Source organism: Bufo gargarizans, chromosome 3, assembly GCF_014858855.1.
Source record: "Bufo gargarizans isolate SCDJY-AF-19 chromosome 3, ASM1485885v1, whole genome shotgun sequence".
Taxonomy (NCBI): Eukaryota; Metazoa; Chordata; class Amphibia; order Anura; family Bufonidae; genus Bufo; species Bufo gargarizans.
Window position 1 is genome coordinate 551,407,653 of NC_058082.1, and position 10,907 is coordinate 551,418,559.

General features: G+C 49.3%; 1 protein-coding gene across 1 annotated transcript; it reads left to right on the forward strand.

Annotated features, from left to right (window-relative positions):
• The first annotated feature begins 54 nt into the window (after positions 1-54).
• Positions 55-7,624, forward strand: LOC122933284. Its single transcript, XM_044288165.1, has 12 exons — positions 55-75; positions 2,275-2,359; positions 3,045-3,150; positions 3,230-3,375; positions 3,610-3,712; positions 5,451-5,522; positions 5,934-6,021; positions 6,121-6,173; positions 6,257-6,401; positions 6,489-6,619; positions 6,695-6,817; positions 7,441-7,624. The coding sequence occupies exons 2-12, from the start codon at positions 2,283-2,285 to the stop codon at positions 7,525-7,527; spliced, it is 1,131 nt and encodes a 376-aa protein (XP_044144100.1). The 5' UTR covers positions 55-75; positions 2,275-2,282; the 3' UTR covers positions 7,528-7,624.
• The last annotated feature ends 3,283 nt before the right edge of the window (positions 7,625-10,907 follow it).

A 10,907-nucleotide genomic window follows, 5' to 3' on the forward strand; every position in this document is an offset into this window, starting at 1 on the left:
TCGCGCGAGAGCTCCCTGCGCCGTCCTACGTCATCAACCGTGCGACCGGAAGAGCCCGCCGCCGCCATGTTTGTTGTGGGTAGTCCCGTTTGGTCTACTTCGCCTCATCTAATGCGGGGTGTTGGAGGTTTTCCTTCCCAGCAGACACAGGGTTAATAATGTAACAATACCAGAAAGGAAGGGGGAGGGGAATAAGGGCCATAGACTGCAAGGGGTTAAGCTGTAGTCACGTCAGCTGATGTCTATCCTATAAGTAGACAGTAGGGAGTCAGGGAACAGTCAGCAGTTCAGGGGTCAGGTGAGCTGGCAGTGTGTATGGGGTCCCCTGGGCCACACCTGAGATGGTGGATGGTACTGCGCCTGCGCCGGTCATCAACTTTATTTTTAAAATGATTATTATTGAAGCTTCTTCACATTATTGGACTGGTGCGGTCTGCTGTGGATGGTTTACAGAGGCGTGCGTGCGTGCAGGGGTAGCTGCGTATGGTGGTGGGGTGTGCGCAGGGGTAGCTGCGTATGGTGGTGGGGTGCGCGCAGGGGTAGCTGCACACGGCGTCTTTGGCCACCTCCGACCTGGTTGTTCTAGGACATGACCTGTACTGGTCTGTACGTCCATGGGGGATGTGACCGCACTGGAGTGTTCACCCCTAAACTGTAGTATAATCCCCACTGCGGGTCCAAAGCTGAGTGATGTCACCAGGGTCTCCTTTAGCTTCCTGTCAAAGTAGCTGGTGATGTCATCAAGGGTTTCTAGAATGAATGGGCCACACTGTGTACTGATCCTGAGTTACATCCTGTATTATACTCCAGAGCCGCACTCACTATTCTGCTGGTGCAGTCACTGTGTACATACATTACTTATCCTGTACTGATCCTGAGTTACATCCTGTATTATACTCCAGAGCTGCACTCACTATTCTGCTGGTGCAGTCACTGTGTACATACATTACTTATCCTGTACTGATCCTGAGTTACATCCTGTATTATACTCCAGAGCTGCACTCACTATTCTGCTGGTGCAGTCACTGTGTACATACATTACTTATCCTGTACTGATCCTGAGTTACATCCTGTATTATACTCCAGAGCTGCACTCACTATTCTGCTGGTGCAGTCACTGTGTACATACATTAGTTATCCTGTACTGATCCTGAGTTACATCCTGTATTATGCTCCAGAGCTGCACTCACTATTCTGCTGGTGCAGTCACTGTGTACATATATTACTTATCCTGTACTGATCCTGAGTTACATCCTGTATTATGCTACAGAGCTGCACTCACTATTCTGCTGGTGGACTCACTGTGTACATACATTACTTATCCTGTACTGATCCTGAGTTACAGCCTGTACTATACCCCAGAGCTGCACTCACTACTCTGCTGGTGCAGTCACTGTGTACATACATTACTTATCCTGTACTGATCCTGAGTTACATCCTGTATTATACTCCAGAGCTGCACTCACTATTCTGCTGGTGCAGTCACTGTGTACATACATTACTTATCCTGTACTGATCCTGAGTTACATCCTGTATTATACCCCAGAGCTGCACTCACTATTCTGCTGGTGCAGTCACTGTGTACATACATTACTTACCCTGTATGGATCCTGAGTTACATCCTGTATTATACTCCAGAGCTGCACTCACTATTCTGCTGGTGCAGTCACTGTGTACATACATTACTTATCCTGTAGTCATCCTGAGTTACATCCTGTATTATACTCCAGAGCTGCACTCACTATTCTGCTGGTGCAGTCACTGTGTACATACATTACTTATCCTGTACTGATCCTGAGTTACATCCTGTATTATACCCCAGAGCTGCACTCACTATTCTGCTGGTGCAGTCACTGTGTACATACATTACTTATCCTGAGTTACATCCTGTATTATACTCCAGAGCTGCACTCACTATTCTGCTGGTGGAGTCACTGTGTACATACATTACTTATCCTGTACTGATCCTGAGTTACATCCTGTATTATACTCCAGAGCTGCACTCACTATTCTGCTGGTGCAGTCACTGTATACATACATTACTTATCCTGTACTGATCCTGAGTTACATCCTGTATTATACTCCAGAGCTGCAATCACTATTCTGCTGGTGCAGTCACTGTGTACATACATTACTTATCCTGTACTGATCCTGAGTGACATCCTGTATTATACTCCAGAGCTGCGCTCACTATTCTGCTGTAGTGCATTCTCTTGATCCTGTGATCGGGGGTGGATATACAGGTTCCCCTGATGTGTTTTCTTCCCTCCTCAGCATTGACGATGGCAGATAAATCCTACGAGAAATGTTCTTGGGTTCCGACCAGCCCCAAAGACAAGACGGGGAATACGGTTTATAGGTAATTAGAGGGATGTTCCAGTTTCTTCAATGAAGGTTATTTATTATACTTTTCCTTGTAGGATTTAAAAGGTGTCTGTCAGCAGTTTTGCACCTATGACACCGGCTGACCTGTTACATGAGCTCCTGACAGCTGAAGGCATCTGTGTTGGTCCCATGTTCATATATGTCCGAATTGCTGAGAAAAATTATGTTTTAATATATGCAAATGAGCCTCTAAGAGCAACGGGGGCGTTACCATTACACCCAGAGGCTCAGCTCCCTCTGCAACTTAGACTGACAAGACCAGGCAGTGAAAGAGTGATCACACCTGGACAAGTCAAAGTGCAGACGACTTGGGCATTGCAGAGAGAGCAGAGCCGCTAGGTGTAACGGTAACGCCCACGTTGCTCCTAGAGGCTCATTTGCATATATTAAAACATCATGTTTCTCAGCAGTGCGGACACGTATGAACACAGGACCAACACGGATGTCTTCAGCTGCCAGGAGCACATGTGATGGGTCAGCCGGTGTCATAGGTGCAAAACTGCTGACAGATGCTCTTTAAGATCTCTGCTTGCTGTCATCAATGGAGTCGGTCCAGGTCATGTGGTGCACACGGTTGCGGGGGTCACGTGGTGGCTCCAGCAGTGGTCGCACGTGTGGCCGTATGACTGCCTGATGCGGATTTCTCCCGTTTCCCGCAGACACGGCGGTTGTGATCTCGTGGGGATCTGCAGAAGACGGGCACAGATCCTGGACCTCTCTCCAGACAGAGGGTCCGTCCAGGAGTGTGTGCAGCTACTGGCAGAGGTAGGTACTGGGTGGGGGGCACTTACTGACAATTCTCGCCTCCTTCTGGTGCCCCCTGTAATCTGCAGTGTGTTGTCAGCTCCTTGCAGATGGCGCCTGCGCTGGGGATGTCTCCTGTAGATGTCGGGACTCTCTTCAGGACTCTCCGGCCGTGGTTCTCTCCCCAGCGTTCCAGGTCCTGTCCAGACGTCGTGAAGAGGAGCGCCGGACTGGGGGGGCCCCGATGTGAGTGGACCCCAACTCTGACTCTGGAACTGCAGTGCCACACACAACCTGTGGTCGTGTGGCGCTGTTCTAGGAGGCAGACAGTTTTCAGTCTCGCACGCCCCTTTAATGGTAGGACATTCCCGCTGGCAGCTCGAGGTTTCCACCCGTCGGTCCTGGGCTCCTGAGTGGCGGGGGGGCATGGACGCCGGCAGAGGTTTGCAGACCCCCCTAATGTCTTTGTACACCCCCCAGGTCTCCGTTTCTGCTGCTGCGTGACTTGTTCCTCCAGCTGGATGTGATGCGTCACTGGTATAACGTGGGGGCGACGGCGTCCTGGCTCCAGGACCTCCTCGAGGTAAGTCTGACCCGAAGATGGCGCCGGAACGGGGAAACCCGCCAGCTCTGCCTGTCCTGTGTGTTTAAGGGGATTTCAGTCCTTTGTGGAAAAAAAAAAGAAATTTTATAAAATTCTCCAACTTTCTAATCAAGTTTATGTTGCAGATCACAATTTCAAGACCTCTGCTTGCTGAATTCAGTGGCTGAAAATGTAATCCCGCACACAGCTGATGATTGCGGCATCACTTCTGTCTATGGCCAGCACTCCAGCTGTGGTGAAACTACAACTCCCAGCATGCTTCATTCACTTCTGTGGGAGTTCTGAGAATAGCCAAGCAAGTGTGCATGCTGGGAGTTGTAGTGTCCCTGGTCTACGCAGTCCTGTGGTTCATTAGTCAGACTGATACATTGCAACAAACTATCAGAGGAGAGATGTTTGCTGCGGTCGTATCCTCCTGAAGTCCTCGGCTGTGGGAAGTGTGTGGAGTTCAGTTCTTTGTCAAGTCCTCTGCTTGCTTTCAGTGAATGTGTTTAAAGGGTTTCTACCACTTAGGCGTCACATATTTGGCTGTCAGACACTAGCGATCCGCTAGTGTCTGCTCTGGCCAACCATCCTAATATAATTGCTTTTGGGACGGTGGTTTGGCTAAAAAAACTACTTTTATTAATATGCTAATGAGCCTCTAGGTGCTATGGGGGCGTCATTAGCACCTAGAGGCTCCGTCTACCTTTAGAAACTGCCGCCGCCGAGCGCGTCCCTCCAGCCCGCCCATCTCCTCCTGAATGCGATCCTCGTATGTATTATGCGCATGCGCAGTAAATGTCTGACAGCTTCCCTGTTCAGACATCTCCACTGCGCCTGTTCCTCGGAGCACTATGGCGTCATCGCGCAGGCGCAGTGGAGATGTCTGAGCAAGGAAGCGGTCAGACATTCACTGCGCATGCGCAGAATACATACGAGGATCGCATTCAGGAGGAGATGGGCGGGCTGGAGGGACGCGCTCGGCGGCGGCAGTTTCTGAAGGTAGACGGAGCCTCTAGGTGCTAATGACGCCCCCATAGCACCTAGAGGCTCATTAGCATATTAATAAAAGTAGTTTTTTTAGCCAAACCACCGCCCCAAAAGCAATTATATTAGGATGGTTGGCCAGAGCAGACACTAGCGGATCGCTAGTGTCTGACAGCTAAATATGTGACGCCTAAGTGGTAGAAACCCTTTAAGCTTTACTGATAGACTGGACGATGCATTGACTATAAATCACAAGGTTCAGCTGTAAAGCTCGGTGCGGATTTAAGGGGCCACGTTTCCAGAGGCTGCCTGGCTGGGGCCACGTTTCCAGAGGCTGCCTGGCTGGGGCCACGTTTCCAGAGGCTGCCTGGCTGGGGCCACGTTTCCAGAGGCTGCCTGGCTGGGGCCACGTTTCCATAGACTCCGTACCAGAGGGCATCTTGTAGGTGTGCCTGTCACTGATTGGCTACTGCAGATAGGCCACGCCCCCTGCAGCTGGCAGCAGTTGGGGCATGTGCGACCACCCCAGTGAGGTGGACAGAGCTATTAGAGAAGGAGCAAACAGCAGGTGGCGCTATGTAGATATTTCGGTGACTAAGTCGTGCATACAACTACAAGAGGGTTCAGATCCAGGCGCTGGTTTGAGAACTGTAGGATATTTTTGTGGGACGACCCCCTCTAACCCGATATCTACGGATCGTGCCGTCTCCTAGTGTGCGCTCTGCTCACTGACCCCCTTTACTTGCAGGTCTGCTGGTCCATGTTGGTTCCTAGTCCGCAGAGGATGTGCCTGTCCTGCAGAGGGCGCCGGGGGTCGGAGGTCAGTGTAGGGCATAAATGTAGTTCTTCTGATGCCTCACTCTACCTTAAAGGGGACCTCTCACCCCTCCTGACAGAAAAGTCCTGATGGATGTTACCAGTTGGGGGGGGGGGGGGGTGTCCCTGCACAGTCTGACAATGGGAGAAATGATTGAACTCAACTGGTAACGCCCATCGGGACCTTTATTGCAAACCGCTAGGAATTCGGTCATCACTTCTAGCAGGAATAATAGAGGGATGGTGGAAATAAGGGATAAGAATATAGATGCTCCAGAAGCCTTGTTACAGAGGTGAGGGTTCCTCTTTAAGGATCCCCATCCTATTCCTTGTACGGTGTCGTCGTCGTCGTCGTTCCCCCGCCCCCCCCCCCCCCTGCTTTTCGCTTTGTCACCTTGTTCTGGTTCCTTCTCAGACGTCTTCAGGCAAGAGGCACAAGTCCAACACCCGTCCGCCGCTGGGCAGGGGGTCAGAGGAGTGCAGGCACGCCATAGAGGTGTACGGTGAGTGGGGTGGGGGGTCCGGATATTTTATAGGGGGCTCCTAGGGCCCCTGCTCTGACAGGTGGCTTGTGTGGACATTCGATCTGCTTTCATCTCCAGCAGAACATCTGCGCGGTCCGGAAGGGACGGCCGAGCGCCCTGACCAGAGTCCGGTGAGTGGCGCTGCGCATCCGCCCCGCTCGCGTAAACTACCCGGCTGATGGAGGTCCGTGAAAATTAACCCCTTCTCTTCCAGGGTCTCTGGGCCTCCACCCAGCAGCTGAAGAACTCGGTGAAGAAGGATCTGGAGACTCATCAGCTTTACCTCCGCTCTATAGAGACCCGGCTGAGCGGCCTGGAGCGTCGAGCGCAGGACGTCGGCAGGCACCTGGAGAGGGCCAGTAAGCGACTACTCCCCATTCTTCCTGACGCATCACTCCCATCATCCCTCCGCTCACCTAATCCTGACTCTAATGACTGTTCCCCAGATCTGGAGCTGGAAGCCATTAAACAAGGTAGTGCCACCCTGAAGACGCCGGTGGCCGAGCGGATCTCTTCTCCGGTTACAGAAGACTTGGAGGAGGGTCTGTGGGCGCCGTGGCGGAGGAGCGGGCGGCGGGTAGGTGTATAATGAGCAGAGGGCTGGTGTAACGCAGCAGAGCGCAGTTCACTGTTCTACTTTGCCTCACTACAGGGAGCTTGCAGAAGGACCGTCCCCAGTCGCAGCTGTGCCAGGGATCATCCAGCAGGTGGCAGCACTGCACACAAGAGGAAAGGGCTGCGGACTGGACTGTCCACGTGTCAGCGCCACGTGGATGTGAGTACCAGGGGTGTGTGGGTTAAGGGGCAGATCTGCCTGATACTGAGGGGTGCATCGCGTCTGTGCGCGGAGGTGGCCCTGATGTGAGTTGCATAGGTTTTTGAATTAAAAGAGCTGCTTGCTGCCAGTGAATGGAACATTTTGGGGAATTAGGCCTCATGCACACGACCGTTCTGGTCCGCATCAGAGCCGCAGTTCTTGCGGCTCCCATTCACTCCGTGTGCTGTCCGCATCCATTGCTCCGTTCTGTGGCCCTGCAAAAAAAAAAAATATATTTTAACATGTCCTTTTCTTCTCCGTTTTGCGGACAAGAATAGGCATTTCTACAATGGGCCGCCTGTTCCGTTCTGCAAATTGAGAAAGGCACGCGGGCGGCTTGTGTTTTGCGGATCCGAGGCCTTAGAGGTAGAAAACGTACAAGTCTAATATTTCTCACAGCTCGAGGTTTGCTACAATGTATCAGAATTCCTGCAGTAGTGTGCACAATGTATCAGGCGGATTGACTGCGCGGTGAGCTAAAGGGGGCGCTGTGCTGCGACCAGACGGTGGGCCCTGTGTACTGCTGTGACTTGTAGTTCCCCAGTAGCCCGCTGCCCTCATGTTTCTTCTCCGCCTTCCAGGTTCTCATACAGCAGATAACGCAGGAAATTAACCAGATGGAGACCGACATAAAGTGCACGTCAAAGCTGCGCCAGAGCGTGGGATAGCGAGCGAGGACGCGGATCCCTCACAGGACCGCGATGGGAAGGAGGAAGAATCGTAAATTAATAAAATGTAATATTTAATAAACTTATTTATTAGCTTCAGGAAACTGGCTCGGTGCGGAGTTTCTCATGGAACATTTCGGGGTTAATGTGGATGGTGCCGGAGGGAGATGGGCACCAAATCCGGGGATGGACCAGTGGGAAACCGCAGCAGTGGGCACCATGAGGGCATGGGATGGTATCACCTGCAACTACCACCAGGGGGCACTCCTTCCAGAGTTATCCTGCTGCCTGGAGCTCCCCCTGCTGGTGGCTGGAGGGATCTGGTAACTCTGAGGTCGGGCCTGTATCCATGACAACTATAAACTCTTTAACCCCTTAGCCATCACAGAGAATTGTGCTAACCCCCTTCACCCTCCTGAACTACGAGGCATAGTGGGTGTCCCATAACACTGCTGAGACTCGCAGGCTTACCTGACATTTAAACTAGGAAAGGGGGGCAAAAGAGTAATAATCCAGCAGTCCGACTGCCCCCCGGAACAATGCCAGAAGATGCCAGTAGCACAAAGGTTAAGAAATGACAAGCTCAGAGTCTTGTCTACAAATGCTCTCAGTTTAGGGAATAAGATCAATGAACTTGAGGCTATAATGGTATCTGAGAATATAGATGTAGTGGCTGTTACTGAGACGTTGTTCAATGGGAGTAATGACTGGGATATAACAATACCAGGGTTCTCTCTATACAGGAAAGATAGAGAAGGTAAGAAGGGGGGAGGGGTGGCCCTGTATGTGAAAGATAGCATAAAATCTAATTTGATACAAGTTAGCGAGACCAATTTAGAGTCAGTTTGGGTTACGTTGCAGCTTGATAATCATAAGGTAACTCGTGTAGGTGTGATATATAGACCACCCGGCCAAGTCAAAGAATTAGATGAGGAAATGGCTAAAATGACCTTGAAGGGGGAAGTTATCATTATGGGAGACTTCAATCTTCCTGATGTAAACTGGAAAACCAAAATGGCTAGTTCTGCCAGGAGTACAGATATTCTAAATTCCCTACTGGGATTATCTCTACAGCAAGTAGTGGAGGAGCCAACCCGGAAGGAGGCCATTGTAGATTTAGTATTCACAAATGGGAATTTGGTATCTGATATTACGGTAGGGAAAAGCTTGGGATCTAGTGATCACCAGTCAGTGTGGTTTACTATAAGTACAGTGACTGAGTCACACCACACAAAAACAAAAGTTTTAGATTTTAGAAAAACTGACTTTTCTAAAATTAGATTAGTGGTACACGAGTCCCTATCAGACTGGAACAGTTTCATTGGAGTCCAGGAGAAATGGGACAGTGGCACTATTGAAGGCAACAGAAAATTGCATTAGGCTTGTCAGTAAAAGCAAAAAGAGGAAGAGACCACTGTGGTACTCGGCAGAAGTGGCCAAAATCATTAAAAACAAAAAGATAGCATTTAGGAATTATAAAAAAAAGAGGATGACAGGGAAATGTGTAAGATTAGACAGAGAGAGGCCAAACAAGTTATAAGAGCTTCTAAAGCACAGGCAGAAGAGAAATGAGCTCAGTCAGGGGAAAAAGGCGATAAGACATTCTGCAGATACATAAAGGAAAAAAGGAAACTAAAACAAGGAATTACCAAATTAAAAACAAAAGAAGGAAGGTATATGGAAGAGGATACAGAACTAGCTGACTGCCTCAATGATTACTTCTGTTCAGTTTTTACAAAGGAAAATGAAGGAGAAGGACCTCAGTTAGGAAGGAAGACTAATGAATCTTTTGATGCATGTGTCTTTACAGAGGAAGAGGTTCTAAGTCAACTGTCTAAAATTACTACCAATAAGTCACAGGGGCCTGATGGGATACACCCAAAGCTATTAAAAGAGCTCAGCGGTGAACTAGCAAAACCATTAACAGATTTATTTAACCAATCACTGGTAACAGGAGTCGTCCCAGAAGATTGGAAATTAGCAAATGTTGTGCCCATTCACAAGAAAGGTAGTAGGGAGGAATCGGGCAACTATAGGCCAGTAAGCCTGACATCAATAGTGGGGAAATGAATGGAAACCATACTCAAGGAGAGGATTGTGGACCATCTAAACTCCCATGGATTGAAAGATGAAAAACAGCAATAATAGATGGAGGAGGTGCAGTAGACATCGCTTATCCTGACTTTAGTAAGGCTTTTGATACTGTCCCACATAGAAGGCTTATCAATAAATTGCAGTCATTGGGCTTGGACTCCCATATTGTTGAATGGATTAGGCAGTGGCTGAGGGACAGACAACAGAGGGTTGTAGTCCATGGATGTCAAACTCATGGCCCTCCAGATGTTGCAAAACTACAACTCCCATCATTCCCCGATAGCTGTAGTATGCCCAGGCATGATGGGAGTTGTAGTTTTGCAACAGCTGGAGGGCCACGAGTTTGACATCCCTATTGTAGTCAATGGAGTATATTCAGACCGTGGTCTTGTTCCCAGTGGGGACCTCAGGGATCTGTTCTGGGACTCATATTGTTTAATATCTTTATCAGCGACATTGCAGAAGGCCTCGATGGTAAGGTGGGTCTTTTTGTTGATGACACAGAGATTTGTAACAGGGTTGATGTTCCTGGAGGGATACACCAAATGGAAAAGGACTTGGGAAAACTAGAGGAATGGTCAAAAATCTGGCAACTAAAATGTAATGTTGATAAGTGCAAGATAATGCACCTGGGACGTAAAAACCCAAGAGCAGAATATACAATCAGTGATACAGTCCTAACCTCAGTGTCTGAGGAAAGGGGTTTAGGGATCATTATTTCAGAAGACATAAAGGTAGGCAGACCATGTCATAGAGCAGCAGGAGATGCTAGCAGAATGCTGGGGTGTATAGGGAGAGGCATTACCAGTAGACAGAGGGGGGCGCTCATGCCGCTGTACAGAGCACTAGTGAGACCTCATCTGGAGTATTGTGCTCAGTACTGGAGACCATATCTCCAGAAGGATACTGATACTTTGGAGAGAGTTCAGAGAAGAGCTACTAAACTGGTCCATGGATTGCAGGATAAAACTTACCAGGAAAGATGAAAGGACCTTAACATGTAGAGCTTGGAAGAAAGACGAGACAGAGGGGAGATGAGAGAGACTGCTAAATACATAAAGGGAAGCAACAAGGGAAAAGAGGAGAGAAGATTTACATAGTTACATAGTTATAAATTAGAGGGGCAAAGGGTTAACAGTAATATCAGGAAGTATTACTTTACTGAGAGAGTAGTGGATGCAGGGAATAGCCTTCCTGCAGAAGTGGTAGCTGCAAATACAGTGAAGGAGGTTAAGCATGCATGGGATAGGCATAAGGCCATCCTTCATATCAGATAGGGCCGGGGC

Bases quoted from the DNA above. Each gene is read 5' to 3' on its own strand.
- LOC122933284 (XM_044288165.1), top strand. From the start codon at position 2,283: ATGGCAGATAAATCCTACGAGAAATGTTCTTGGGTTCCGACCAGCCCC. The intron at 3,151-3,229 runs GTAGGTACTGGG...GTGTGTTGTCAG, and splicing joins GTGTGCAGCTACTGGCAGAG to CTCCTTGCAGATGGCGCCTG. The intron at 5,523-5,933 runs GTCAGTGTAGGG...GTTCCTTCTCAG, and splicing joins GAGGGCGCCGGGGGTCGGAG to ACGTCTTCAGGCAAGAGGCA.